Raw genomic sequence first — 26074 nt, forward strand, 5'->3', positions numbered from 1 at the left:
ATGCAGCCACAAGCCAAAGGGGCCAAGGATGCCAGGAGCCATCAGAAGCTGCAGGTAAGAAAGCACGCTTCCCTGTGGCCCTGCTGACGCCTTGACTTTGGACTTCTAGCCTCTAGGATGGTGGGAGAACAACTTTCTGTTGTTTGAAGACACTTACCCTCTGGTAATTCGTTACAGTAGCCCTGGGATACAAACAGTGCCTCTACCCAGAAGCTGGATCGCCCTCAGCCTCTGTGTTTCACTCAATCTCAAAGCCCAGGAGAGAGAACAGTTGGCCTGCCTGGCTTGGGTGTGTGCTGCCCCCACCCCCCACCCCACCCAGGACCCACAAGCTGGTATGGCTGGAAGAGGGCAGGGGCGCACATGTGGGCTTCAGAACTGCCCTAGTCCAGCATCCTTGTTAGATAGCATTGCTTTTCCCAAAGGCTGTGAATTCACGTCTCCAAGGTGAATTCACCTCTCCAGGTGTGCCTCAGAGTTCTGCATCTTCTGCACACCCAGCTTTACTTGGGAAAACGTAGAGATGGTGAGGATCACCTGGATGGATGAAACAAAGCCAAGAATAAGTGGCACTCTGTTGGAAGACAGAATCAGGACTCAAAAGGCTTCTTGCAGCTTAGCAAGCCAACAAAATGATGCCGAATGAGGATGACTGTCAAGGTCAACTCCTGAGTTCCAAAAGTCAATTTCACAAGGGAAATTTGGAGAAAGCCTAACAACAGCTCCTTGTGAGAAAGACCTAAAGGTTTTCTTTGAGTCCTCATTGGAAATGAGTCAGTGCTGCGGGCTAGAGAGCTAAGAGCACAAAGAGAAGCAGAGCATCTTTGGCTGGGCTGAGGGGTGATGGGCATTTGGGACTTCCTGCAGCCAGAGACCTGAGAGATAAGAAGCCCTCCACCAGGAAAGGAGCAGGACAGCCTGACCACCGGGCTGGGTTGCGAGCAGAGAGGGCTTAAGATGCCTGGGGAGGGGTCAGCAGAGATATCAGATGTCCTGGGCACCTCGGGACAATGAGATAAAGGGAGGCAGAGAAAGTGAACCGGAACAATCTGGGGCCTAGTCCAAGGAGGTGGCTACAGAGGTGCTGCTGGCGCGTCCCCAAACACGGTCATCTCGCTTTAGAGCCCTGGCTTTGAAGGGCGCGCACGGGCTTTGAAGACGAGTGTGTTCCGCGGGTGGACGGCTTTTAGCCCCGTGCCCAGGCCGGTCCCAGGGGTCTGGCTCGACTTCTCACCGCCACCGGGTGCACGCGGACGACGACGGTGGCAGATGGGTGTGTTTGAGGGGGTTCCCCCGGGGCGTCGACGACCTGCACCCCTTCCACCCCGGGGCTGCTCCCTGCTTAACCTCTCGCTCGCGGGCGTCAGCCGGGAGCTGGGGCGGGGGGCTGGCGGCGGAGATGGGGCCGGCGGAGGAGAGCGACGCGGCCCCAAGTTTATGCTAATCCGCACAGAGCCCGCCTCCCGCCTCCCCTCGGCGGCCCCAGGCGCGAGCAGCGCCGGCCACTCGGCGGGACGCAGCCGCCTCGAAGCGCCAGACGCCCGGGCTAGCGAGCTCCGGGGGCCGCGACCGGCGGCGAGACCCGGACGGGCGAGCGGCGGGGCGGCGGGCGGACACCCGGCGGGGGCCCCGCGCGGGGCCAGGTGGAGACCCCGGGGGCCGCGATGGGCCGCCGCCGCCTGCCGGTCTGGCTGTGCGCAGTGGCGGCGCTGCTCTCGGGGGCGCAGGCCAAGGGCACCCCGCTCCTCACGCGGCCCGCGCCGCCGGGTGCTTCCCGCTACAGCCTCTACACGACGGGATGGCGCCCGCGGCTGCGCCCGGGGCCGCACAAGTAAGCGCGGGCCGCGCCGCGGGCGGAAAGCGGGAGGGCTGGGCCCCGGGCGGCGCTCCCACCTGCCCCGGGCCGCGCGCGCGGGGGCGCCGGGCACCCCAGGGCGAGCCCCCGCCCGGCCGAGCGCCTCACGCTCCGGGGGGCTGCGGGGCTGGTGAAGGAAAATAAGCCGAGGGGGCCTGGCGCTGCGGCTGGGGTCCTGGCAGTGCCCGCGGAAACCTTTCCAAAGAAGTAACATTTTCCAGCTGCGCTGTGTGCAGACTCCGGGCGCAGCGGACCAGGTGGAGGGAGCGGAGGGAGGGTGGACGGTCCGAGCGCGCGGAGCACGCGGGGCCACCCCCATCCCGCGCCGGGGCATCTCCTCTCTCCCGCTGCCCGGCCAGGTAGGAGATGGAGCCGTGCGCCCTGCGGCTCGCCCCCTCCCGCAGTCAGCCTGGACCCGCGCAGCCTTTGAGGAGCCCCCATGTGGCTGGGCCACAGAGCTGGTCAGGGGGCCCCTGGGTCCTGGGGCTGCGTTGTGGCTCCAGAGCTCTATGGGGTCCAGTCCGCAGGTAGTTGGCGTCTGCCAGGCAGCGGCCTCCCCTGCCACAGCGTCTGGTCTTGAGTAGTTTCAGGTGAGTTAGGGGCTAGCTGAATGTGAGCTCCCTCTGAGTTTGAGCGATATTATAGGAGGAGCATAGCCAGCCAGCCCATGGCTGACACTCGATAGGCCTGGACGCATCAGTGCCGGCTTCCTGGAGGAGCTGGTACGAAAAGTGATCTGAGAGCAGGGAACCAGGAGCTAAGGTCGGGGCGGGAAAACTCCAAGGTGGGATGTATTTCCCCAGGAGTCAGTCAGGGGAGGAAAGGTGCGAAGTGTGGTCTCAAAGGCACCACGTTGGGACCTCAGAAGCTTCAATGCCATGATAAGGAGCGAAGAGCCAGTGAAGGAATTGGAGTAGGGTGGGGAGTGTGGCATGGGAAACCCAGGGTGGGCCAGGAGGGTGGCTGCACCGGGCGCCTGGTTCAATACTGTACTTACATAGCCCAGTGACCAATCTGACGGGGAGGTTGGGATCGAAGAAACCAGCAGTGGGGCTGGACCCAAGACCAGGGCCCTGGATCCCAGGAACAAGGAGGGGCACAGAAGGGAGTCCCCTGGTGGCCCAGTGGTTAGGACTCGGTGCTCTCACTGCCCTGGCCCAGGTTTGATCCCTGGTCGGGGAACTACAATCCTCCAAGGTGCTTGGTGGGACAGGAAAAAAAAAGAGGCAGAGAGATGAGAGTTTGGTCTCTTGCTAAGGCCCGCAGTGAGGGAGGGGAGGAGGAGCAGCCTCAGGGGGCCTGGCACAGGGCAGGTATTCCAAGGATGCCCTTTTCCCCTGCAGGGCCCTCTGTGCCTACATCGTGCACAGGAATGTGACCTGCGTCCTACAGGAGGGAGCAGAGAGCTACCTAAAGGCTGAATACCGGCAGTGCGGCTGGGGGCCCAAGTGCCCTGGGACAGTCACGTGAGTGCACCCCCATCCCACCCACTCAGGATCCCAGGGCACAAGCTCCAGGCCTGCCTTCAGCGGAGGGTAGCAGCCAGCTCCACCAGGGCTGTGACTCCTGGGACTCCAAAGGGCCTTCCCCTGAGCCCACATGGGTGGGGAACAGGGCAGGCTCAGGCTGGAGCTCACAGAGGGTCCCAGGGGAGCAGCAGCACAGGCAGAGGGGGGTGGGGACAGAGGAGAGCAGAGAGTCACACTGGCAATGGCTGATTCCAGAGGGGGCCCCTGGGCAGACCCAGGGAAGGTGGCGCTGACCATGGAGAAGGCAGGCCAAGGGTAAGAGGCTGGGAGCCCAAGATCTGGGGCTTCAGCCAGATGGGTGGGCCGAGGACGTGCTGCACACAGGTGTGACACACAGGTCTGTACTTGGAGATGTTCAAACGTGTGTCTGAAAACAGACCTGTTTGCTCCCGTGTATCAGTGGGTAAACAGGAGAGAGTCCCCATGGGGAGTACTCCCCTGCATCCCTGGGCCTCTCTGCTGTGCTCAACATCAGAGGTGCCCTTCCGCCAGCCTCCGGGGCCAGAGCCGAATTCTCCAAGCAGGCCAAGGGGGAGGGGAAGGAAGTAAGAGGCCCCCCAGGTAGGGAGTGGTCCCCAGGCAGTGTGAGGCTGTCTGCCTCAGCTTCTCTGCCCTGCCTCTCACCTACCCAGAGGGGAGAGGCTGGGTTTTGTCAGAAGTTTTCATGGTGCTGCCAAAGCCAGAGTTGGAATTTCTGATGGCAGGGTGAGCCAGAGGGGTTCCAAGTGGTCTGAGGAGTCTGGGGGCTAAATTCCCACTAGTCTTTGGCCCCAGCAAAACAGCATGGGGTGGGGCTTTGACCTGCCCCTTCCCTAAGGCACCTCGGAGCCTCTGGAAGACCTGCTGCCACCCCTTTGCCTTGTTAGCATAGACAAGGGGGAGATCCTGGCAGGGTAGTGAAGCTGGGAGACGTCCAGCCCTTCTGCCAGTGTCTTGAGAGCGGACCTGGGTCCTAGCAGGGGGCAGGATCCCCTGCCCACAGACACAGTGCCCTGCCCTCTGCCGCCCCTGGCCTAGGTACCGCTCGGTGCTCAGACCCAGATACAAGGTGGGCTACAAGACGGTGACGGACCTCGCCTGGCGTTGTTGCCCTGGCCTCGCTGGAGAAGGCTGTCCCGAGCACCTCACGGACCACGGGGCCATACCACCTCAGCCGGAGCCTGAGACCCAGAGTCCCTCGGGGCAGGTGGGCCCGGGCCCCAGGCCCTTTCCTTCCAGCAGAGTGGCCCCAAGCCCCCATGGTGAGTCTGCCCATGGAGACCCCCACCAAGGTGATCAGACTTCTGGGGACTGACCCAGGCCGGTGGAGCTGAGCCGGGCGGGGGAGGGTGCATCTTACTCTGGGCGTGAGGGCGAGCCCCCCAGAGCCCCCTTGCCACAGCTGGTGGGGGGCCATGCACAGCAAGGTCAGCTTAGAACAGAAAATCTCTCGGCGTCTGGGCCATAGGACAAGCTGAGTGAGTCAGGCCAGTGATACTCCTGGGGTTCTCACCTCCTCTTTCCCAGGAAGGAAAGGCCCAGGGCTGTTTGGTGAACGGCTGGAACGCCTGGAGGGTGACGTCCAGCGCCTGGCACAAGCATATGGTACCCTCAGCGGTCTGGTGGCCAGGCATGACGACCCCAGTAGGATGACTGGTGGACCCAGGGCTCCTGCCACCCCTGTGGGCTTTGGGGTCATCCCCGAGGGCTTTGTGAGCCCCCGAGACAGAGCTGGAAAACCGCTCAGCCCGCCCCTGGATGAGATCCTAAGCAAAGTGACCGAAGTGAGCAACACACTCCGGACCAAGGTGCAGCTGCTGGACAAGGTGCACGGGCTGGCCCTCGGCCACGAGGCTCACCTGCAGCAGCTGCGGGAGGCACCCCCATCCCCCCTCACCTCCCTGGCGCTGCTGGACGAGTACGTGGACCGACGGCTGCACCGGCTCTGGGGCAGCCTGCTGGACGGCTTCGAGCAGAAGCTGCAGGGCATCCAGAGCACGTGCGACCTGCACGTGCAGGAGTTGCGGCAGCAGTGTGAGGAGGGCCAGGCGGCCAGCCAGAGGCTGCACCAGAGCCTCGATGGCCGAGAACTGGCCCTGCGCCGGGAACTCTCACAGCTGGGTACCCGGTTGCAGGGCCTGAGTGTGGCTGGCAGGGGCAGCTGCTGCGGGCAGCTGGCCTTCATCAGGGCCCGCGTGGACAGCCTCGAGAGGAACCTGCAGGCCGTGATTGAGGCCCACCGGGGCCGCGGCGCCCCTGATGGGGATGACCTCACGCAGCTGTCTGCCGCCATGCTCGAGGGGGGCATGGATGGGCTGCTGGAGGGCGTGGAGACCGCCAACGGGACAGGGGCTGGAGCCCGGGGCTGCTGTCTGGGGACGGAGGAAGGGGGCTGGGGCACGCGCGGCTTCCACACCATGCTTGAAGAGCGTGTGCAGAGGCTGGAGGAACGCCTGGTGACGCTGGCCGGGGAGCCGAGCCACGACCGCGCCCCTCCAGGCAGGCCGGCTCGGCCCCTCGTGCAGACGGAGCTGGCCGTGCTGGAGCAGAGGCTGGTTTCACTGGAGACCTCGTGTACCCCCGGCACCACCTCTGCCGTCCTGGACAAGCTTGGGGCTGAGGTGAAGGCCTGGCAGAGCCGGAGCGAGGCCCTCCTGCGCCAGGTGGCCAGCCACGCGGTCCTGCTCCAGCAGCTCAATGGCACCGTGGCCGAGGTCCAGGGGCAGCTGGCGGAAGCGACGGGCAGCTCTCTCCAAGGCGAGATCACCCTGCTCAAGGTCAACCTGAACTCTGTGAGCAAGTCGCTCACGGGCCTCAGCGACTCCGTCAGCCAGTATTCTGATGCCTTCTTGGCCGCCAACACGTCCCTGGACGAGCGGGAACGCAAGGTGGAGGCCGAGGTCCATGCCATCCAGGAGCAGGTCAGCAGCCAAGGCTCGCGGCTTCGGGCCGATCACAGGCAGGTCCTGAGCCTGCGGGGGGAGCTGGAGCAGCTCAGGGCCAGCATGGCCGAGGTGGCTGGTGGGCTGAGCCGCTGCCAGGACACGGCCCAGGAGCTCCGGCACGCGGTGGGACACTTCGATCAGAGGGTGGCCCAAGTGGAAGGTGCCTGCAGGAGGCTGGGCCTACTGGCTGCGGGCCTGGACAGCTTGCCAGCCGAGTCGTCGGGGCCCAGGGAGGGCCTGTGGGACCATGTGGACCAGCTGAATCGCACGCTGGCCCAGCACGCCAAGGACATTGCCCGCCTCCGGGATGACCTGCTGGCCTGCCGTGCCCAGCTGGCTGAGCGGGTGCCGCCAGGGCAGGCCAATTAGGTGGGCTGGCCGGGACCCAAACCCTCTCAGATCCCACCAACCCTGGGAGCAGACCCTCCCTGCCACCTCCGCCCCCACACCAGAGCCCAGCCTTGCCCAGCGGTGTCTCCCAGCCTCCCCTGGCCAGCGTAGATGCCATTTAGGAAGGGTTTGAAGGAACAGTCTTGGTCCAGCTTCACCTGACTGTCCAGATACCAAAACCCACCCTAGGTGTTGCACCAGCTGGACGATTCGGGATCACGGTCAAGGCTGGTACTTCATGCCTCGAGGCCGGGGTGGCCCTAAGAGACCTCAGCATCTAGTCTGCAAAGTGTTCTGCAGACGCCCAGGCCGACAGCTGCGCACAGACCTCCAGGTCCCTACTCAGACCACGGTCTCTGCGGCTCTCTTGGCTCAGAGACGACAGCTCCAGGCTCGCGGAGGCTTCTGGCCACCCTGTCCCTTTGGCTTCTCTTCTCGGCCATCTGGGCTCAGTTTCTTCAGGAAGGCGGTGCCCGTTGGCACCGTCCTCCTACCTGGCAGCTTCATGGATACTGTTTCTGAACCGAGGACTAGAGGTTTCCACCGCCCGCCCCCTGGCTCCTTCAGGACAGAATGGAAACACAAGGACTCGGGGAGAGCACTCTTTATTCCTTCTGATCCTCCCCCAAGGTGAGGGCTTAGGCAGCTGTGTTTTCCTGGCGGAAAGGATGTTTGGAGGCCCCTCCCACTGTAATTTATCCTTTTTTGTCTTCCCTTCCCCAAAGAGGTTTCTAGGGTACTCTGGTCCCCGCTTGGTCCCCTGCTTTCCATATGGGGGAAAACCCACCCCCCGCCCCAGGTTAGAGCCTCCCTCCAGAGGGCAGCCCTCATGGACGTCATGGCCCGAATGAGGCCAGACCCTGGGCAGGAGGCCACGGCTGGAGAGCAAGGGCTCCAGGCCTAGTTTCCGACATCCTTGGAAAACCCCAGCCCTGCGCGGATGTTCACAACGGGGTGAGAAATTCAGGTATGACAACATGAGAACACAAGCGGTTGTCTGGCTCACACACCCCGCGGAGACCCATCCCTGCTGAGGCTTCTGGCCTCGGTCCCCCGCAGGGGCCTGGGCGCCCCCGTGTTAGCTCGCAGCCCCACCTTCTGCCTTCCTGACATTTGGTGTTCTGCCCTCCACTTTGGTGCTGGTCGGGGGGTGGGTAGGGCAAGCCTGGATTAAAGCTTTTAGCCCATCTAAAGGTCCTTTCTTCCCCAAAGGCGGGGGGAGGGATGGTGGCAGTGGGGTGTCGGCCCTGCTTCCCACAGCCCCTTGGACAAACTCATAGCACAGCTGTGTGGATGGGGAAATGACCAGCAAGGGCTATGGGGGGAGTGGGCCAGGCAGGTCATCCCCTGCCTGCCCTGGCAGAATCTAGGGCTGTGTCCTCAGTGGAGGTGCAGGGAGGGGCCGGGTGTGTGGCATCTCCCTCCCCAGAGGCTGGGGGGGGTGGTCCTAGCGCCTCTGGGGTCCGGATGGGCTGAGACACCAGGGCACCAGCGGGGGACTGCAGTGATGTCTGGCTGGCTCCAGAGCTGTGGGAAAGGGCTGGGGCTACGGAGGATCTGGCTTCAGAGGGCACAGTGCAGGCTCCCCAGAGAGGGCTGGAAGACAATTTCTTCCCTGGATGGTTGGCTCCTCTCCTGGGCGTACAGGCCTCAAGCCTCAGAGGGGCCTCTCTCTCATCTCTGTCCTGTCAGGAGTTGAACCCGGGTCCCGGGTGAGAGGGAAAGAGACATCAAGGGTGTAGAGAATCCCCGCAGGGACCCAATCATTTCCTGGCTACAGGGCAGGGCCATGCAGAAGCTTGGAACAGTGGCCCCCTTGCCCCCTGACCAAAGCTCAGCTGGCCAAGACGCAGGGACAGGAGAGGCCATGGCCAGCTTGCAGCCCCTCTCCTCCCCTTCAGCAGGTTGGCCAAGTGGGCACCCAGCTTTCCGAGCCCCACGCCCTGGGACACACAGTCAGTTCTGGGCTTGGCTATGGTTGGTGGGCAGCCGGAGGCAGGCTCAGGCCAAGGCATTGAGGTCCACGGGGGCCAGCGGCTCCCGCCAGTAGCAGAAGTTGCTGTATTCAGGGTGGGCCAGGTCTGTGCTGGGACCGCGGGCCACAGGCGGGAAGAGGAGCTCGACCACCTCACTGAGCCGCTCGTACCTGCGGGCAGAGATGCAGGTCTCCATCACAGCAGGTGGAGACCCTGTGTTCTGCCTGGGAGCCCTGGACCTGGGGCTGGGGGGGATGGGGGGTGGTCCCCAGGGGCAGGTAGGTAGGTGGCACTGGGCCCTGGGGAGAGGGCTGGGGCATGGGGGCACGTGGCAGGGCCTCACGTGGACTTGTGGTTCTTTATCAGCTCTTGGCTGAGCTCTCCCCGGGGGTTGACCGTGAAGATGCGGCAGGCAGGCAGGCCGACCTGCTGGTAGGCAGTGACATCCTACAAGGGACGAGGAGGGGTCAGGGGGTCAGGGGGCCGGGAGGGGTGGAGCCGGTAGCTCAGTGCCCCCCTGCTCCCCAAGGAGGGGACACTCACATTGGGCCTGTTCCCAAAGGCAGCATAGAAGGGCTGTTCCTGGGGCAGAAAGAGCTGCTGGACATCACTCAGGCAGGCGATTTTGAACACCTCCGGCTTCCTCTCTATCACCTCCCTGCGGCAGCCGGGGCCGTGGGCAGGGAGGGGGTTAGTGTGCGACCGGATGAACAGGGTCAGGGGATGGCTGCAGGGTCTGACCCAGCGGACACGGGAACGAGGCCTGACGCTGGCCCAGCTGGGCCCGGGCTGGCGGTGGGCCTGCATACCTCCCCACCCCGCCCCGCCCCACCCCAGCGGTGGGCTTGCATCCTGCAGGGCAGTTACCTGTGCAGGGCAGAGAAGAGGCTGCTGGGAGACAGCAAGATGGGGCCCTTAGGGAGGCCACAGCCCCCCTCGCTCACCCACTGCAGGTACCCCTTGGTGAGGTTAGCCATGCCGATGGCCCGTGCTGAACAGTACAGGAACTTGTACCCATTTCTGGGGGTGAGACGCGGAATCAAAAGACCATCCCAACCCACCTCGTCTTTGTGGCTTCGATCAGCTTAAGAGCAAACCTGGCACCTCTGCCGGGAGGGGCTTAGGATGGCAGCTGAGCCAGGCCCAGGAGGGAGAAGGGACATGCACAGAGTCCCAAGGCCCAGGTGGACCCAGGCCTGAGGCGAGGACTTGGGCCAGTCTGTAGGCTTCATCTACAGACTGGCAGGAAGGCCAGCAGGTAGACTCAGGCCCTGAGCCCGGCCCCACAAGATAAGCTTTTCACAGAGCTGAGGGCCAGCAGGTCTCCCCACTCCAGGGACCTGGCCCGGGCTCCTCCTTTGCCCTGGGTCCCCAAGCCTGGCTTCCGGGGTTGGAGGCCAGGGTGGCCTCAGACATCTCGTCACTCCCTCCCTGGGGCCCCGCCCAGCCCAGGCTCTCACAGGTGGATTTTGTGGTAGAGACTGGTGATGCCCTGATGTGTCCAGTCTTTCCCCAGTTGCGGCAGAATGTGGCCCAGAGCGTCCGACCTAGACCCACAGAGTAAGTACCTGGTTACTTGGAGACAGTCCCACGTGGCCCTCCAGCTCAGTGGGTGTGGCCCAGTGGGCCCCCACCTCCACCCTCCAATAGCCCGCTGGGAGGGCGGGCCCCTCTCTCTCTTGCCCCCTCCCCTAGCACAGAGGGAGGCGAGTCCCCAGGCCCTCCCAGCCCACGGCTGACCCCGCCTCACTTGGTGATGGTGCCGTCGATGTCAGAGATGACCACCTTGTCGTCCCACTTCCACAGGTAGATGGTGGCCCTGCAGCGGCAGGTGCCCTGGTACTGGGTGGTCACACTGAAGACCACGTCGTTGGCACCTTCTTGCAGGTTCAGGCGCCGCTGGGGTCGGACAAGGGGCGGGGGGCCGTGACTCAGCCGGACACTGTTCTTCCACCCGCCCCCCCACACACTGTGGCCTTGCCTCTCCACAGGCCTCTTTCTCCTGTTCCTCCCAACTCGAACCTTCCTGAGTGCATTAGAGGCAGCCATATGGGCAGAAGGTGGCCACAAGGAGGACTCGAGGCGCTGCTGGTGGGGCCCATACAGCGCCGGGCATGGGAGCTTTGAGATGAAGCTCATGGACCAAGCCTGGCCCGCGACCCCCGTCCAGGTTTCTCAGGGCAGCCTCGGGGCCGACACTGCTCTGGGTGGAGACACCCCAATCCGCGGAGAGGGCCCTGAGGGGATCTTCACCGGCAGCCCCCTGCCTGAGGCTAGGGTACCTGTGACATCTCCCCCTGAAGAGAGACCTAGCCCTGCCCTTGGTCCAAAGAGAAGAATCAGGGTCACAGCTTGTGACCTGGCTGATCCCCGAGCTGGGTGTGTGCCCCTGGGAACCACACAGATAGCAGCTACTCTGTACCAGGCTGGCCAGACCCTGCTGGGCACCTCCCTGGCCAGAGTCACACTTGGGAAAAAAACATTCTTGTTCCAGGAGCCGCAGTGACCGCACGGTGTGACTTGGGGGCCTAGGGTTGCCAGAGTCTTTGAGAGGCTGTCATCAGCGTCTGTTTTCCTGTAGCTTCCAAAGGCAGACCCGGAGCCAGCCAACCCACTATAGGGACATGTTTTTTTTAATTGTTTTTGGCCATGCTGCAGGGTGTGTGGGATGTTAGTTCCACTACCAGGGATCAAACCTGTGCCTCCTGCATTGGAAATGCAAAGCCGTAACCCCTGGACCACCACCAGGGAAGTCCCTGCAGGTAGATATTTTAAGATTCTATACATAAGAGGGGGCTTTTCTAGCCAGAGCGTCCACCAAAGAGTGGGCTTGTCTTCTCCCCGCCTTTGTCCAGGGGTGGGAAGCAGTCCTGGCTGAGATGCCCCTGCGAGGTGGCTGCCAGAGAATGGTGTTGCTAACCCACCAGTTTCTTGTCCTTTTGGGGAGGTCAAGGCCAGACCCCCATTTGGCTTGAAAAGGGACATTTTCAGTTTTCTGTCACTTGGGGTGTCTTTATCTCTCATATTTCTCCAATAAACTCAACTAAAAAAAGGGGGGCTGGCATGTAAAGAAGTGGCACAGACAGGTGTCCCCAGAGGAGGTATGGAGGGGCCAGCAGGCGGCAGACACTGGGGGACGGATTCTGGGCTTTGGTGAACACAAGCTGTTTTGCAGTCGGGCCCTAAGGGCCCTGGGAACACAGTTCTCGCAGCCCCGCCTCCCCCACACCTGCACACACTTACGATCTGACTGGAGGAGAGGCGGAGGGACTTCTTGTAGGAAGGGGCGTGGGCTGGAGGCGAGGGGGGCGGGGAGGGGGCCTCCAGGATGACGGGGCTGTCCAGGGTGTCGTCCTCGCTGCTCAGGGCTTCTGTCTTCTCCCTGCGGGCGGACCAGCTCTCAAGCCACTTCCCCCAGGCAAGGCTTTCCCTCCCGTAAGTGCCTACCCCTCACCCAGGTCACAGGGAGCCTGCCGCATGTCCCTGCACCTCTAGGGACCCCTCCCTCTAGGAGCCGCCCATTTAGGGGGTGGTGGCAGGCAGCAGGACGCAGGCCAGGGGCGTCTCCACCCAAAAGGGTGACTCCACAGAGCCAGAGTGGAGACGCAGGGTGCCCAGCCCCCGGGGTGCTCTCCATGGTCAGGATGCTGGTACCTGCTTCAGAGACGGTGAACTGAGAACTCTGTCCTGGCCAATCCCACCTGCTGTGGGAGCAGTCAGCCCATCCTCGATAACCGCCCCCCACGCCCCCACCCAGCCTTGGACACTCTGGGCCACTTCAGACATGAGAAAAGGAAGCAAGGTCAGCCGGCCCCTGGGGCAGAGGAGATGCCCCACTCCTTCATAAGGTAGCCCCTTGTCCGGGCCAGTTTTCTGGGTACCCCTTCCAGCTCTGCCACTTCCTGGCTGTGAGACCTTTGGTGTATGTAGGTTTTCCCATCTGAAATGGGGACATGTCCCAGGAAAAAGAAGGGGTGTAGAAGTGATTGCGGAATGACAAAGACCCACGGCAGGGGAGGGGTGCTGGCTCCATCCGCCCCCAACGGCCATCCTCCCCAGCTCCTGCTCCAGCTGCAGAGCCCCAGCCACGAGACCTGACTTACCCCCGCTGCTCCCGCACTGTGGTTTTCTCCCTCTGGGCGCTGCACTGTGAGGGGAATATCCATCTAGTGAACTCCTGCCGCTGCCCATGCGGGGCCCGCCCTGGGACCATGATCACCCACCTCCTTGGCCGGGAAATCCCTGCGTCGCCAGGAAAACCACCACCGGCCTCCCTTCCGGGGCATCTTCTCCTTCTCCAGCTTGTCCACAGTGCTCTGCGGGCAGAGGAAGGCCACTGGCGTTTTCTCCTGCCCCACACAAACCCACCTTACCTTGCCCTGGGGACCCCCATGAACCCAGAGTCTAGGGCTGACCCTAGAGCAAGGTGCTATCTACATGTGGAGGCTAAAGAAGCCTACTCACCCCCACCTTGGGATTTTGAGCAATGACTCTAGGAGATAAGTGTGGGAGAACAAAGGCCACTTCTGCCTGCCTCCACCCCACCCCAGCTAGAGTTGATCCCCCAGCTCTAGCCCAGCCTTGGCCTGGCCTCCAGATCTCAGGAATCAAGATCTACTACCATCAGCCCTACTCTAGTGGCTGAAGGCAGTGCTTTGGGAGTTTCTCAAGATCTGGTTCTCCCTGCATAATGCCACCAAGTGGCGGTGGGGACAGTCTCTAGTCAATACCACCCTCAACCTCCAAGACCAACATGGGCAATTCCTAAGGTTAGTGATCTATCCCCTGAGCAGCCTCCTTCTCTGCACACGTGACCATCATTGTCTGGTGGGGACAGCACAACCCTGTGAAAAACTCTGATTATGTTTGTGCTAGGTAATCCCAGGGATAGCTCAGCCCAGGCCCACCTGGGAGACTTATCAGCTTCCTGCAAATACAGAATGGAGGACCCAAGTCAGGAGGACAAGTGCCAGGGTGTCCACCTGGGCAGGGAAGAGGCTGGGGCTTCCCAGGTGCCGCTGGTGGTAAAGACCCAGCCTGTCAATACAGGAGACATAAGAGAGGCGGGTTCGATCTCTCCTTGGGTCGGGGAGATCTCCTGCAGGAGGGCATGATGATCCACTCCACTACTCTTGCCTGGAGAATCCCATGACAGAGGAGCCCAGCGGGTCATAGTCCATGGGGTTGCGCAGAATTGGGCACGACTTAAGGGACTTAGTGCCCACCACTTGAGCTGGTGGAGCTTCTCCTAATTTGGTCCTTCTCCTAAGTTGGTCCGAGTTAATGTGAGGAGTCGCAAAGAGTCGGACACGACTGAGTGACTGAACTGAACTGAACTGAAGGTGAGGCGAGCCAAGCGGGCGGCCGGGGGAGACCCTCTCCCTCTCCACAGGCTCTGGGGTCCCAGCTTAGACCTACAGCCAACCAGAGGGCAGAGCTGAGCGGCACCAATGAGAGGCACCCGCTGTCAACATCCGGTCATTCGGGCAAGCCTAACCAAGCTAATAAGGATGGGCCAGATAGGGCAGGGCCCTGGACGGCTCCCGAGGGGCAGAAGGGCTGGGTGCAGGTCAGCCCTGTGTGGGGTGGAGGTTCTGGGAGGGACTACAGAGGCTGGACCTTCCACCTCTGAGCATCCGCACAGGCTGCTCCCCACCCTCGTTTACTCACCCTTCAGACGTCAGCAAAATCCCTGCTGGAGGCTCTCAAAGCACCCCAGACCGCTCCTTCCCATTTCTCACAGTTGAACTGTATACTCATTTGACTGAGTCTCTGATTAAATATCTCCCTATGAGGGCGTGACTCTCCCTGGTCTGGGCCTGGCACATAGTAGGTACTCAAGAACTATGTGCTGATAAAGCAAGATCCCAAGCCCAGCCTGGAGAGGGTCTCCGGGGAAGGTGAGGGGTGGGACCTCCACCTCCCAAGACTGTCTCTCAGATCCAAAAAGCTCCCACTGAAGGCACGTCCCCATTGCCTCTGGTTTGCCCTGAATTCCTCTGAAGTCCAAATCCATTCCAAATGGACTTATCCATGGCAGGAAGCCAGGAAAGAGGGGTGCTTCGGCCACACCGCCTGGGGCAAGGCTTCAGGGAGCCTGAGTCTCTCCTCCCTGAGTGGGTCCTGCCGTCCATCAGCCCCAGGCCCATCTCTGCCCCACCTCCCCTTCCTTGCCAAGGGGCCCCTTCCCCCAGGAGATCCGGAGGGAGCTCCAACCATTACCTTGGGCAAGTTTTTCTGAAAGGCTTGCAGGGACAGGATCATGGGGGCAGCTACAGCCCAGTTATAATGCCTGCAGAGACAGATCGGGTGTCAGGGCCATGGAGGAAGGGGCGACCCAGCGGCCCAGTCCCAGTACCCACTGCTTGTTGATCTTCACCACCAGGCTTGGGTCGTCCAGGAGGCCGGGGTTTTGGGCGAGGTCCTCGTAGGAGACCAGGTGCTGGCTGAACTTCTCTGGGCACAGAGGCAGAGAGCGAGAGGTGAGGCTGATGTCGCGTGTGACCCACTGTCCTCACCTCTTCCAGCTGCCCCATCTCTGCCCCTGGGGCCTCCTGCAGCTTGACCAGAGCAGGGCTCCTGGCTCCCCAGGGCTCTGGCATCTGCCGGTCTCACCCCAGGCCTTCCTGGAGTCACAGCTCAGTGTCACTTAACATTAGCTTCACGGGGTCTTGGGGACGCCCAGCACTTGCTGGCCGAGGGTGGGCTCCACGAAGCCTCATGCACACCTCCGCTGCTCACCCTTGAGGGTCTTCCCTCCCTTCTCTTGTCCCTTGGGCTCAGTGACAGTCCTAGAGAGGGCAGGGGCCACCGCCGAGCCTACCCATGGAGACGTCCCTGCTGTCGGCCAGGCCCCCACAGAGGGACAACGCCACTGTGTCTGCTGTGTCCGCAGCGGGCTCTGGTTCCTGCTCGGGGTTGCAGTCCCCCAAGGGCTTCAGGCTGTCCAGTGCACTCCGCTTCCCAGCCCCCAGCCCACTGTTGCTGGGGACGAAAGGACCAACAGGGACATGAATAGGAGGAGGCGGCTGGGAGGAGCGGCTAGCCAACCCCTGGCCCCATGGGCCTCGATCCCAAGACACCCTGGAGCCCAGAACCCGGGCACCTCTGGGGGAAGTAAAGGGCTGCGTTCTCAGAGTCCAGGGAGGGCAGGTCATCCAGGTAGATGTCACTGGGGCCCAGGTGCTGGCTTCTTTTCAGGAAACCTGGCGGGAGAGGCGGGGGCATCTGTTGGCCTAACCCAGTGAGGTGGACTCTTGGGAGCACTCTGCGTCCCCTACCCCCGAGCACCACAAGGTGGCGCTGTCTGGTCCAGGGTTAACCGTCTGCAAGGCTGGGAAGGTCCCAGGTCTGGTGGTGCACTACGGTAGCTGCTGACCACACAAGGTAGTGAGGCATACTTAAACGTGGTGTGATGAGATCTTAGGTCCCCAAACAGGAACTGAGTCCTTGCCCTCTGCAGTAGAAGTGGGGAGTCTGTACCACTGGACCGCCAGGGAAGTCCTCCAAGTGGTACTTCATATTCAGTAATTTTAATTTGGGGATTCCCTGGTGGCTCAGGCAGTAAAGAATCTGCCTGCAGTGCAGAAGACCACGGTTCAATCCCTGGGTCAGGAAGATCCCCTGGAGAAGGAAATGGGTTTCCCACTCCAGTATTCTTGCCTGGAGAATCCCATGGACAGAGGAGCCTGGCAGGCTACAGTCCACGGGGTTGCAAAGAGTCGGACACGACTGAGCAACTAACACTTTTACTTTTAATTTTAAATAGGCAGATGTAGCCAGTGACTACCCATGTGGACAGCTCAGGAGCCAATTTCCTCTCTTAACACTCTCCCTGGCATCACTTAAGATACACCATCTGCCTTGGTTCCTAGACACGAAACCTCTCTCCCTCCTCATCACCATGCTGTTTCCTCTGCCTAGAATTCACTTCCCCTGGTCCTTACTTGGCTGGATCTCTATGGCCCACGTCTCAGCTCAGGCATCACCCGCTCAGAGAGGCCTTCCCCAGTCCCAAGATTTAAACAGCTCTGTCCCACCAATGATTCTGTCTGGTATGCACCACGTTACACTCTCCCTGCTTTACGCCCGTGTCATCTGTCTGCTCCACGGGACTGTGAGTCCCACAAGGAGGGCTGGGCCAGACACAGTGCACACAGTAGGTGCTTAAATGTGCCTGAAGTCCCGGAGTCCACTCAGGGGAAAACCTGAGGCCAGGGAAGCAGTGGGAGGGGTCCGGCCATCACTCACCTTTCCTCTGGGAGACCCCCTCTGGCTTCTGGGTGTGAGCAGGGTCTTCCAAAGCAGCCCAGCTCCAGGATTTGGACGGAGGACGGGGCCCCGCATCCCCCGAACTCTGAGTCTTGGTTTCCTCCCTCTCAGGGGCAGAGAGAGGGGGACCCGCCAGAGCGGGCGCCTCCGTGCCAGGCTGAAGAAGGTCAGTGCCAGCCCCTCTCTGCAGGGTTGGGGGTCCTGGAGGGTCCACGCCAATCACAGAGGCAGAGGGGGTGCTGGGCGCCCCCTGAAGTGGAGAGGCTTTCCTGGAGCTGGCATCAGTGACCACCGAGGACTCGGGCCACTCAGCTTTGCCGACCTTCAATCAAACAGACGGGGGATGATGGGGACGGGGCAGGGCCTACTTCCCACAGCCTGCAAGGCCTCAGGGAGGCGGGCCAAGTCTCAGTCACTCCAGTCCTGACCCGCAGGGGCCATGGAGCCTCTAAGAGGTAAGGCTGGGGGGCTGACACAGAGGGGACTCACCTTTGGCAGCCTCCCCCAGGCCCACTGCACGTGGGACTCCACTCTCAGGGGACTGGGCTCGGGGGTCCGCAGTTCCAGCTCCGAGTCACTCTTGGGAGATGCTAGCTCACCCGGTGAGAGGCTGCAGGAAGCAAGAACTCAGGGGCCCCCAAGCCAGCCGGCCACCCCCTGCTGCCCTCTCCAGCCTGGGAACATTTTTTTTTTGGTAACATGTATTTATACCTGTATTGGATCTGGAATATATAAAGAATATATAAATATATAAAGAACTCCTGTAAATCAACAATAAGAAGGCAATCCAGTTTAAAAAAAGAAAAAACAACAACGAGCAAAGTTGCACCTTCTTTTTCTTGGGCTGTGTGCCATGTGAGATCTTACTTCCCCAACCAGGGATTGAACCCATACTCCCTGCACTGGATGTATAGAGTCTTAACCACTGGGGCACCAGCAAGTCCCAGGTTGTGACTTCTTAATGGGTTTAGGGGTTCCACTAAGGCTGTGAAAAGGCTTTTATCGTTGAGTATACTAAATGCTGCTGAATTGTGTCCCTTAAAATGGCTGAAGATGTGTTAGTTGCTCAGTCGTGTCCGACCCCATGTACTTTAGTCTGCCAGGCTCTTCTGTCCATGGGATTTTCCAGGCAAGAATACTAGAGTGGGTAGCCATTCCCTTCTCCAGGGGATCTTCCTGACCCAGGGATCGAATCCGGGTCTCCTGCCTTGCAGGCAGATTCTTTACCACTTGAGCCACCAGGGAATTATTTAAAATGGTTAAAATGATAAATTCTATGTTTTTGGTTTTCAACTTTTTGGCTGTACCATGCAGCATGTGGGATCCTAGTTCCCCAATCAGGGATCAAACCCAGGCCCCCAGCCTTGGAAGTATGGAGTCTTAACTACTACACCACTAGGGAAGTCCCATGTGTATTTTACTGCAATTAAAAAAAAAAAAATGGGCAAGACAGTTGAATATCAACACTTTACACAAAAGATGTACAGTCTGGTAAATGCAATAAATATGTTCTATATCATTACTCATCAGCAAAATGTACGTGGAGACCTTGGCTTTGAGTCTCTGCCTGTGGCCCACCTGGACGCTCACCTGGCCTGGGGGTGCCACTCGCCGTCAGAGTAGGGGTAGGTGTCTTTGGGCTCCGGTGAGGACGCCCCTTCTGGCTGGCTGCTGCTGAGGGGGTCACAGGGAAATAAACGGTCACTGACAGGACAGGTACCCTGAGCAGGGCTTGGAAACCTGGACATCACTGAGGAAGTAAAGCAACTAAAGCCCAGAGAGGTCAAGGACCTGGCCCAGGGTCACACAGTGTCAGCAGAGGAAACTGAGCTTGAACCCCAGGTGGCATGCCCGCACCCGCAGCCCCATACATACCCTGGGGGCTCCGGCCTTGGCTTTTCCAGCAGGGATGGCTCACTCCCAGTGCCCGCCTCCAGCTCCTCTGAACTAGAATCGGCCGCCACCGCGCCCTCCTTCCGCTTGGTTTTCCTCCTGCGCCGTTTCTTCTTCCGCCCGCTGGAGGCCATGCCCGCGGTGCTGGCGTCAGGCTCGCTGGTGGTGCCTAGCTGGGAGTCCGAAGGGAACCCCGCCAGGCCTCCCCAAGGGATGGGTGACGTGCACAGGCGGGGAGGCACGTCTTCCTGTGGAGCAAAGCAGGGGCAGGGCTGAGGGGTGGGAAAACAGGCCTGGAGGCTGGATGGGGCGGCGGTCGCATGGCCTTGTGACTCGCTGGCCTCCGAGTCCCTCACGGAGGTAAAGCATCCCCAAACCCCAGGCCCTGCCCAGAGGGGTCACCAGTGAAGACACGCTCACCTCATCGCTCTCCAGCTCCTGGACGAAGAAGGCCTCCCCGCTGTCCCCCAGCTTCATGTGTAGGTCCACCGGCTCCCCATTGATCTCGATGTCCACCTGTAACAGGGCGTGGTGGGGCTGGGGTCCCCGCTGTTGTCCTCCGCTCCCACCTCCTGTCCACTGGCCTCCAGGCTGGTCCTGGGGACACAGGCTGCCTGCTGCCCCAGTGCACTGCACTTTCTGGATCTCTCTCTTCCCTCCCCACCTTGGGGCTCCCCTTAATCCCTACTCCGAGGGTCTCTGCTCACCATCTCAATATTCTTGTTTATGCCTTGGTTTCTGTGTTCCTCTCTCTCCCACAGCCCATCAGCACAAGAAGATGATTTTTCTTTTTTAACTTTTTGGCCACCCCATGTGGCATGTGGGATATCTTAGTTCCCTGACCAGGGATTGAACCCATGTCCCTGTACTGGAAGGATGGAGTCTTAAACTGCTGGACCACCAGGGAAGTCCCAGAACATGATCCATCTTGTCACTGGTGGTCCCCAACACCCAGGAGTGCACCCGAACAGTTGTGCATGACATGAACAGTGTTAATAATGACCCTTTCCTGCGCACTCTCTAGAGTGTGTTATATAGACCATCTCATTTAATCTTCACAACCACCCCTGGCCATAGCTCCCATCATCATCCCCACTTTACAGATGAGGAAAATGAGGCTCAGAGGGGTTAAGTAATTTTCTGGGAAGTAGCCAAGTGAGGCTATGAACTCAGAAAGTCTGAGGCCACAACCCAAGCCCTTAACCAGTCAGCTACACCATCTTCTGAAAGGTTACACTCTCCTATTAGGATTTGGGAAAGTCACCCCATTGTGAAGGGGGTCTGGGCTCACCAGACCAGAACTCGGAAGACGGAGCCGGTCTCCTAAGGGGAAGGAACTAACTTGTGAGTAACTCCTCCCACCTCTCCCCATTGAGCTCCGAGTTCATCATCAGGGAGATGAGAATGTACCCATTCACACAAGTGAAGTGACTTACCAGGAACACATAGGTAAGGTCTTAGGAAGCTGAAGCCGGTCTGATGGCTCCAGTACGGAAGCCTGCCCTGATACGCTGCTTGCAGGGGAAAACAGGGACCCTCCTGGACCCAAAGCCCCGATCCAACCCCAAGAAAATACAAAAGAAGGGAAGCCTGCCCGGAGGACACACTGCCACCCCAGGGAGGTCTGGGTCCTGTTCTGGCTCCCAGAACCCACCCCCCACCCCCGGGGGGCCCCTCTCCTGCCCAACACTCACCACCTTCTCCCGAGAGCGCAGGACGCCCAGCTTGCCAAAGCGTACGTGGAAGGGCGAGCATCGGAAGGAGCCGTCCACCTGCCTCACCACCAGCACGTCGATGCCCCCGCTCAGCGTGGCCGGGTTCAGGCCCCGGTACAGGCCCTTCACCGTGCCGAACACGGTCTCCGCCAGCTGCCCCATGTAGTTCATGGCTGCGCCGGTGAAAAAGTGGAGGTGCTGGGCCCACCGCACTTCTGGGGAAGGCCCCGCAGCCTGACCCCCCGGGACCTACCTCAGCTTCCGGAGTGTGCTCCTGGTGGTCCTGGTGGTCCTCAGAGTGCCTCCGCAGACGGGCAGCTGTGATGGGCTGGGAGGGGTGCCTGAAGACGTGGGTTCTGATCCCTACCGGCCATGGGGCTCCTTCCCTTCTCCAAGTGTGATGCTCACTCTGTCAAATTGGGGCACCGGGTAAGGCCATCTAGGGCGCTGCAAGCCTCTAAATGCCATGAGTAATCATGACCACAGTGCTCAGCGGCAGGGCTCTTGTCTTCTTTATGACAACCTGCCAGGCTGGCCGAGCAGGTCGTTATCCCTGTTTACAGACAAGCCAGGCTGAGGCTCAGAGAGGCGGAGGGTCTTGTCCACGATCTCACCACTTGTCAGGAGAGGAGCCAGGATTTGCTCCCAGGCCTGGGTGGTTGCAGAGCCCTTGCTGTGCACCCCTGGGATGGCTTGACTATAGGGGCAGGGAGAGGGCAGGCACCCCACGTTAGGTACAGTGAGGGGCCAGCCTCATGGTAGATCAGGCCCAGGGCCCCCAGGGGTCACATGGGACAGTCCCAGGCAGAGGGGAGAAGGGGACCTCAGTTTTCCCATCTGAGAAATGGGTTGCTTGCTGCCTCCTGGTCCTAGGAGTTAAAAGGATTTTGGCTAATGTGTGGGGGACCAAGGGTGGAGGTAACCCTGGTACCCAAGGCTTTGCTCAGTTCTCAGATGCTTGCAGTAAGGCATCCCCCACAGCTGGGCCCAAACTACAAAATTTAAAGCCCAAACTTCCAAATTCTTCCCAGTTTCCCTGGGACATGTGGGAAGCCCATTCATAGCCACGACCTGATCTCAGTGTCTCTAAGTCATAGTTCTCAGCCCTGACCCCACTCCTCAGACCTGCATTCAGGCTTTGGGCTGGCCCCTGGCCCATTACAGCTGTTCTTTCTTCTCCCAGCTAAACTGGTCCCTCCAGCTCTCACACCAGCCAGAGCTGGGTCAGCCAGAGGCAGGAGCCACAGCAGCTGCGGAGCAGAGCCAGGGCCATAAGGACAGCCACCTCCACACCGGCTGGGTGCCTGCCCCGCCAGCTTCAGCGCATCACCCCTTCCCTGATGGCCAATGGCAGTGGGCTATATCCTTCTGGCTGCCGGGACCCAAACCATCCCACCTTCACAGGGCACTTCCTTCTGATCCTGTATCCTCCAGGCAGACCTGCCATGCAAGAACACCCGTCAAACAAGTCAAGTGACTTATCTGAACCCTATGAAGCTAGCAGGCTGTAGATGGGGGGAGGGAGTGATGACTCATATCCTGGTTTCCTGATTCTATACCATGGATCCTTCCCCTCCGTGGTCCCCAAACCATGCCATGGTCATCTACAAAGAGGGCCGCCCTCTCTGCACAGCCCTGTAATGCCTCACCAAAATCCCAAATGTGCTGTTCCAGGGCCCAGCATCACCTGGGAGCTAGTTAGAAACAGAGAGCTTCACAAACATAAGGTCCCATGAGAATTGCTAAAGTGAAAAATTGGGATAAAATGAAACTCTTTGGACCCCTAAAATGTCACTCAAATTGAACACATCTTTTACCTGCAAGGCACATCTGCTGTGTGGTAGGTGAAAACCCCCACTTTGGTTTCTCCATCCTTAACACTACAGTACGAATATGGGAGACCCACTGACAAAGAGAGACATGTGGTGGGCAGGGCTTTAGATCACTGAGTCCAGGAAAAGCAGAGAAGACTCCAGAAGCTTCTAGGAATATAAAGCAGCAAGCATTGGCTTCCTCAGTGGCACAGAGTCCAGCGGTTAAGAATCCTGCATTGTCACCTGGCAATGCAGGGGATACGGGTTCGATCCCTGGTCCGGGAAGATTTCACGTGCTGGGGAGCAACTAAGCCCATGCATCACAATGACTGGGTCAGCGCTCTAGAGCCCGGGAGCTGCAACGAGAGAAGCCACCGCTACGAGAAGCCCACGCACCACAATGAAGAGTACAGCCCACTCAAAACCAGAAAAAGCCTTCGTGGCAAGGAAGACCCAGCACAGCCAAAAATAAATAAATAAGTATATAAAAAAATATTTTTTTAAGGAGCAAAAGCAGGGGAGGGGCACCCCAGGAGTGGGGGCAACGTTCTGCCCTGTACAGAGCAGAAGAGCCCGTGGTGGGTGGGCGGGGAGAGGGAGGAGGAGACAGGCTCAGCTCCACCTGCTCCTGGGTTTCTCAACTTTACCACCACTGCTGTTTGGGGCTGGGATAATTCTTTGTTGTGGTGTTGGTGGGCAGCTTGTAAGACGTTTAGCAGCATTCCTGGTCTACCCACTAGATGCCAAGTGGCACCCTCCCTCCTAGCAACCAAACTGTCTCCAAACTTTGTCAAATGTCCCCTGGGGGACAAAACTGCCCCCAGCTGAGAGCCACTGAGATAGGAGAAAGCTGAGTGGCAAAGGGGGCAGACGGGTCCTCCCCTGATCCACTCGTCGGATGTGGTCCGGCAAGTAACTTGCTGGCCTCAGTTTCCCCTTCTATGAAACTCGGCCTGGATTTCTCAGACCTTCTCAGCTCTAATGTCACGGGAGCCTAGAATTCATTCCTCTCCTTGCTCCCCTGCTCACGAATGGATATCCCACCTCTGTCTGCTCAGTATTTTGGAGGGGTGGGGGGAGAGTCTTGTGAATCAAGCCCCGGGCTCCCTCCCCTCTACCTGCACCCATTCCTGAAGACACCTCCTGTCTCCGGGACCAACTCTGTCTCCTTGGTCTGCTTTGGATGGAGGGGAGCTCTGCTCAGCTCCCCTATACTCTCCTTTACCCCCAAACTCACAGGTCTAAAACCAAATATGTCTCCTTCCCCTGGGAACTTGGTCAGCTGAATTCCTCTAAGGACTCATGCTATCCCTCCCTCCCAAGGCCTCTGAAGCCTATTCCCCAATTTCCTGCTCATCTGGCCCCCTCTTTCCTGCTGTCCTAGATCGACGCTTTATGACCAATGCCCAGATCCTGGGGGGCAGCAGGCAGTGTGGTTAAGACACCAGACTGTCTCTCTGACCCTTACTAGCTGTGACCCTGGGCAAGTCACTTCATCTCTCTGAGCCTCAGCTGCAGCCTCCTAAATGGCAATAACACAGGGATGCCTGAGTAACTCATGACATAATTGGTATAAAGCAGCGACAGGCACTGAACGCCCACCCACACCACCTATCAGTTGCAGCATTGTTTTTGGAATCGTGACAGTCCTCACTCACTCAGGCTGGTGCTGAGGGCAGGACAGGTCAGACTCCAATACACGGCCCCTGCCCTGAGTTGACAGTTCAGATTGAACTTGGCATTCAAGGCTCTGCACAATGGTAGCCTCGCTGTTTGCTCCAGGCAGGCCTCCCAGGGTGCCCAGGCCTCAGAGTCCACAAACATCTACACGCCACCCTACCCCACCAGGCCTGCACACATCCCCACCACAGGAAAGGCAGAACAAGCTGCCTGGGTGTCAGCCCTCAGCCTTTCTGGGATCCCAGATTCAGGGATGGTGGTGGGTAGTGCTCTGTCTAGGACCAGAGGGTGTCGGAGGGTCAGCCCTGCTCCAGCTGTGCAAGAGAGGCAGTTCCACCCAGGATCCCTAGCTGCCTCCACAGCTGCTGCCTCTGACCTGCCCAGTCTCAGGGCCGGCGGGGCAAGGGTCAGACCTTGTCTTGCAACTGAGGACACTCAGTACCAGAAACGGTCGGTGTCTTCCCTATCGTCACAGAGTCTGCCTGAGGGGAGAAGCCGGGGGTGGTGGTGAAACTTTTCCCCAGAGAGGTTTTTATATCTCCTTCTCTCCCGATCCCCCATTCTGGATGTCCCGGGACCCCGGAGAAGCTAAGTCGGGGAGAAGGAAGAAGTGAGGCCCGGCTTCACCACCCCGGAGTTCCCTTAGCATATCTGGAGAGGGACTCGGGCCCGGGATCGGGAAGGAATGAGGGTCAGATGGCAGGGCAGATGGGCGGGGCCGGGTGGGGCGGGGGACGGGGGACGGGGATCTCATCTCCGGCCCTGGTTGGGCCCTACCTGGGGAGCTGCCCACTGGACTCCGGGCTCCCGGAGCCGCCGCTTCTACCTGAGGGCACAGGGTCAGCAGGTAGTGTCTCCGGCCCCGCACTCCCTAGCTACTTCCGGCTCCTCTGGGACTGGGCGAGATCCCGGTTCCGCCCCTTCCACGAGCTAAGGGCGGCCTCTGCAGGTCCCAATCCGTCTAGACTCCACCCACCAGGGAGACCCGCCCCGCCCGGTCCCCACGCCCAAGGGCGCCCTTTCACCTACAGTGTCCGGGGCGGGGCCGAGCTTCAGGCCCCGCCCCCGAATCCAGTCCGCCCCGCCCTCGAGCTCCAGCCCGCCCCGCCCCCCCGAATTCCAGGCCCCGCCCCCGGGCTCCAGCCCGCCCCGCCCCGCCCGGCGCCCTAGCGCTCCCCGAGGGACCATACCCGTGGCCCGCCACCACCCCAGCCCCGGGAACCGCGGAAAAGCCAGGATTTGGGAATCGAGCCGAGCTAAGCCTGCCTGGCTTTGCTCCTAGCTCGCTGTGCGACTTTGGTAAATTCTTTCCCCCATCTGACCCCGCTTTCTGCTTTATGGGGATAGCGCCCCCGCCCTTGCAGGATTTTCGAGATGACCTGAAATGACTTTGTGAAGCATCAGGCGCTCGAAAGTCCCCTCTTAGGGGCAGCTTGGACTTCCTAATCCCACGTCCAACATCCCCCCCGACCCTCCTCCAAGGGTGGATCGGACTCTCGTATTATTCACTCACATGGCTCACAGCTATAATTTCATATTCGCTTGAATTTGATGTTATGGTCTGTCTCTAGGAATTCCGTGAGAGCAGGTCGCGTTCACGCTTACACCCCAGCGTCCAGTTCAGTCCTGAAATACACCAGGAACTCAATAAATGCTCGCTCTTCATTCCATCCCGCCGATGCAATCCTGGTGGAGCGGAAGTGGGGTCAATACCTCCACCGGCCAGCAGAGGGCAGGCGATGACCAGCTTTCTCGCCGAGCTGGCGCCGCGAGAACAGGAAAGTCCAGGTGCGCGAAGACTTGAAGCATGCATGGACCCGCAAGCCGCGGGCCGGGGTCTTGGGCATCTGTGGTTCGTGACTTGTCCTGGACCAAAGACGTCTCCGACAACCTGTGAGGATGGACGGCCCCTGAAAATGCTCTGAGAAAGGTCAGCAGGTGAAGAAGTTTGCTGTAAAGGCAGAGAAAACCCAGGAAAAGCTGGGAGGAATGGGACTCAATGGCAAAGAGTCAGGCTTAGAAAGTAC

The 26074-nt window shown here is 60.2% G+C and overlaps 2 protein-coding genes across 3 annotated transcripts; one reads left to right on the forward strand and one right to left on the reverse strand.

The window, feature by feature from the left end:
• EMILIN3 (elastin microfibril interfacer 3) lies at positions 1–7891 on the forward strand. The gene is made up of 5 exons (XM_040248754.1): positions 1–54; positions 1487–1985; positions 3126–3321; positions 4402–4625; positions 4891–7891. Exons 1-5 carry the CDS (start codon positions 1–3, stop codon positions 6675–6677), a joined length of 2760 nt encoding a protein of 919 aa, XP_040104688.1. The 3' UTR covers positions 6678–7891.
• On the reverse strand, positions 7288–24976 carry LPIN3 (lipin 3). 2 transcript variants are annotated; one of them, XM_040248958.1, is made up of 21 exons: positions 24825–24976; positions 20807–20962; positions 20533–20726; positions 19259–19354; positions 18821–19086; positions 18536–18616; positions 17435–17555; positions 16925–17267; positions 15780–15879; positions 15498–15658; positions 15037–15130; positions 14897–14966; positions 12898–12990; positions 12778–12821; positions 11918–12056; positions 10425–10573; positions 10135–10221; positions 9542–9694; positions 9218–9332; positions 9018–9121; positions 7288–8844 (listed from the first exon to the last, which is right to left on the reverse strand). In XM_040248958.1, the coding sequence occupies exons 3-21, from the start codon at positions 20722–20724 to the stop codon at positions 8700–8702; spliced, it is 2553 nt and encodes an 850-aa protein (XP_040104892.1). In that variant the 5' UTR covers positions 20725–20726; positions 20807–20962; positions 24825–24976; the 3' UTR covers positions 7288–8699. The 2 variants fall into 2 exon arrangements, with proteins under 2 accessions (XP_040104892.1, XP_040104891.1); XM_040248957.1 differs by having other exon boundaries at positions 18536–18619.
• Positions 24977–26074: the final 1098 nt, after the last annotated feature.

Source organism: Oryx dammah, unplaced genomic scaffold, assembly GCF_014754425.2.
Source record: "Oryx dammah isolate SB20612 unplaced genomic scaffold, SCBI_Odam_1.1 HiC_scaffold_10, whole genome shotgun sequence".
NCBI lineage: Eukaryota > Metazoa > Chordata > Mammalia > Artiodactyla > Bovidae > Oryx > Oryx dammah.

Excerpts from the sequence above, each read along its gene's own strand:
- EMILIN3 (XM_040248754.1), top strand. The coding sequence starts at position 1 with ATGCAGCCACAAGCCAAAGGGGCCAAGGATGCCAGGAGCCATCAGAAG. Across the intron at positions 55-1,486 it reads GGAGCCATCAGAAGCTGCAG|GCGCGAGCAGCGCCGGCCAC; the intron begins GTAAGAAAGCAC and ends CGGCGGCCCCAG. Across the intron at positions 3,322-4,401 it reads AAGTGCCCTGGGACAGTCAC|GTACCGCTCGGTGCTCAGAC; the intron begins GTGAGTGCACCC and ends CCCCTGGCCTAG.
- LPIN3 (XM_040248957.1), bottom strand. The coding sequence starts at position 20,724 with ATGAACTACATGGGGCAGCTGGCGGAGACCGTGTTCGGCACGGTGAAG. Across the intron at positions 17,556-18,535 it reads GAGTGGCACCCCCAGGCCAG|CCTCTCACCGGGTGAGCTAG; the intron begins GTGAGCGTCCAG and ends TGCTTCCTGCAG. Across the intron at positions 10,574-11,917 it reads GCCTCTCCTCCAGTCAGATC|CGGCGCCTGAACCTGCAAGA; the intron begins GTAAGTGTGTGC and ends GTCCGACCCCAG.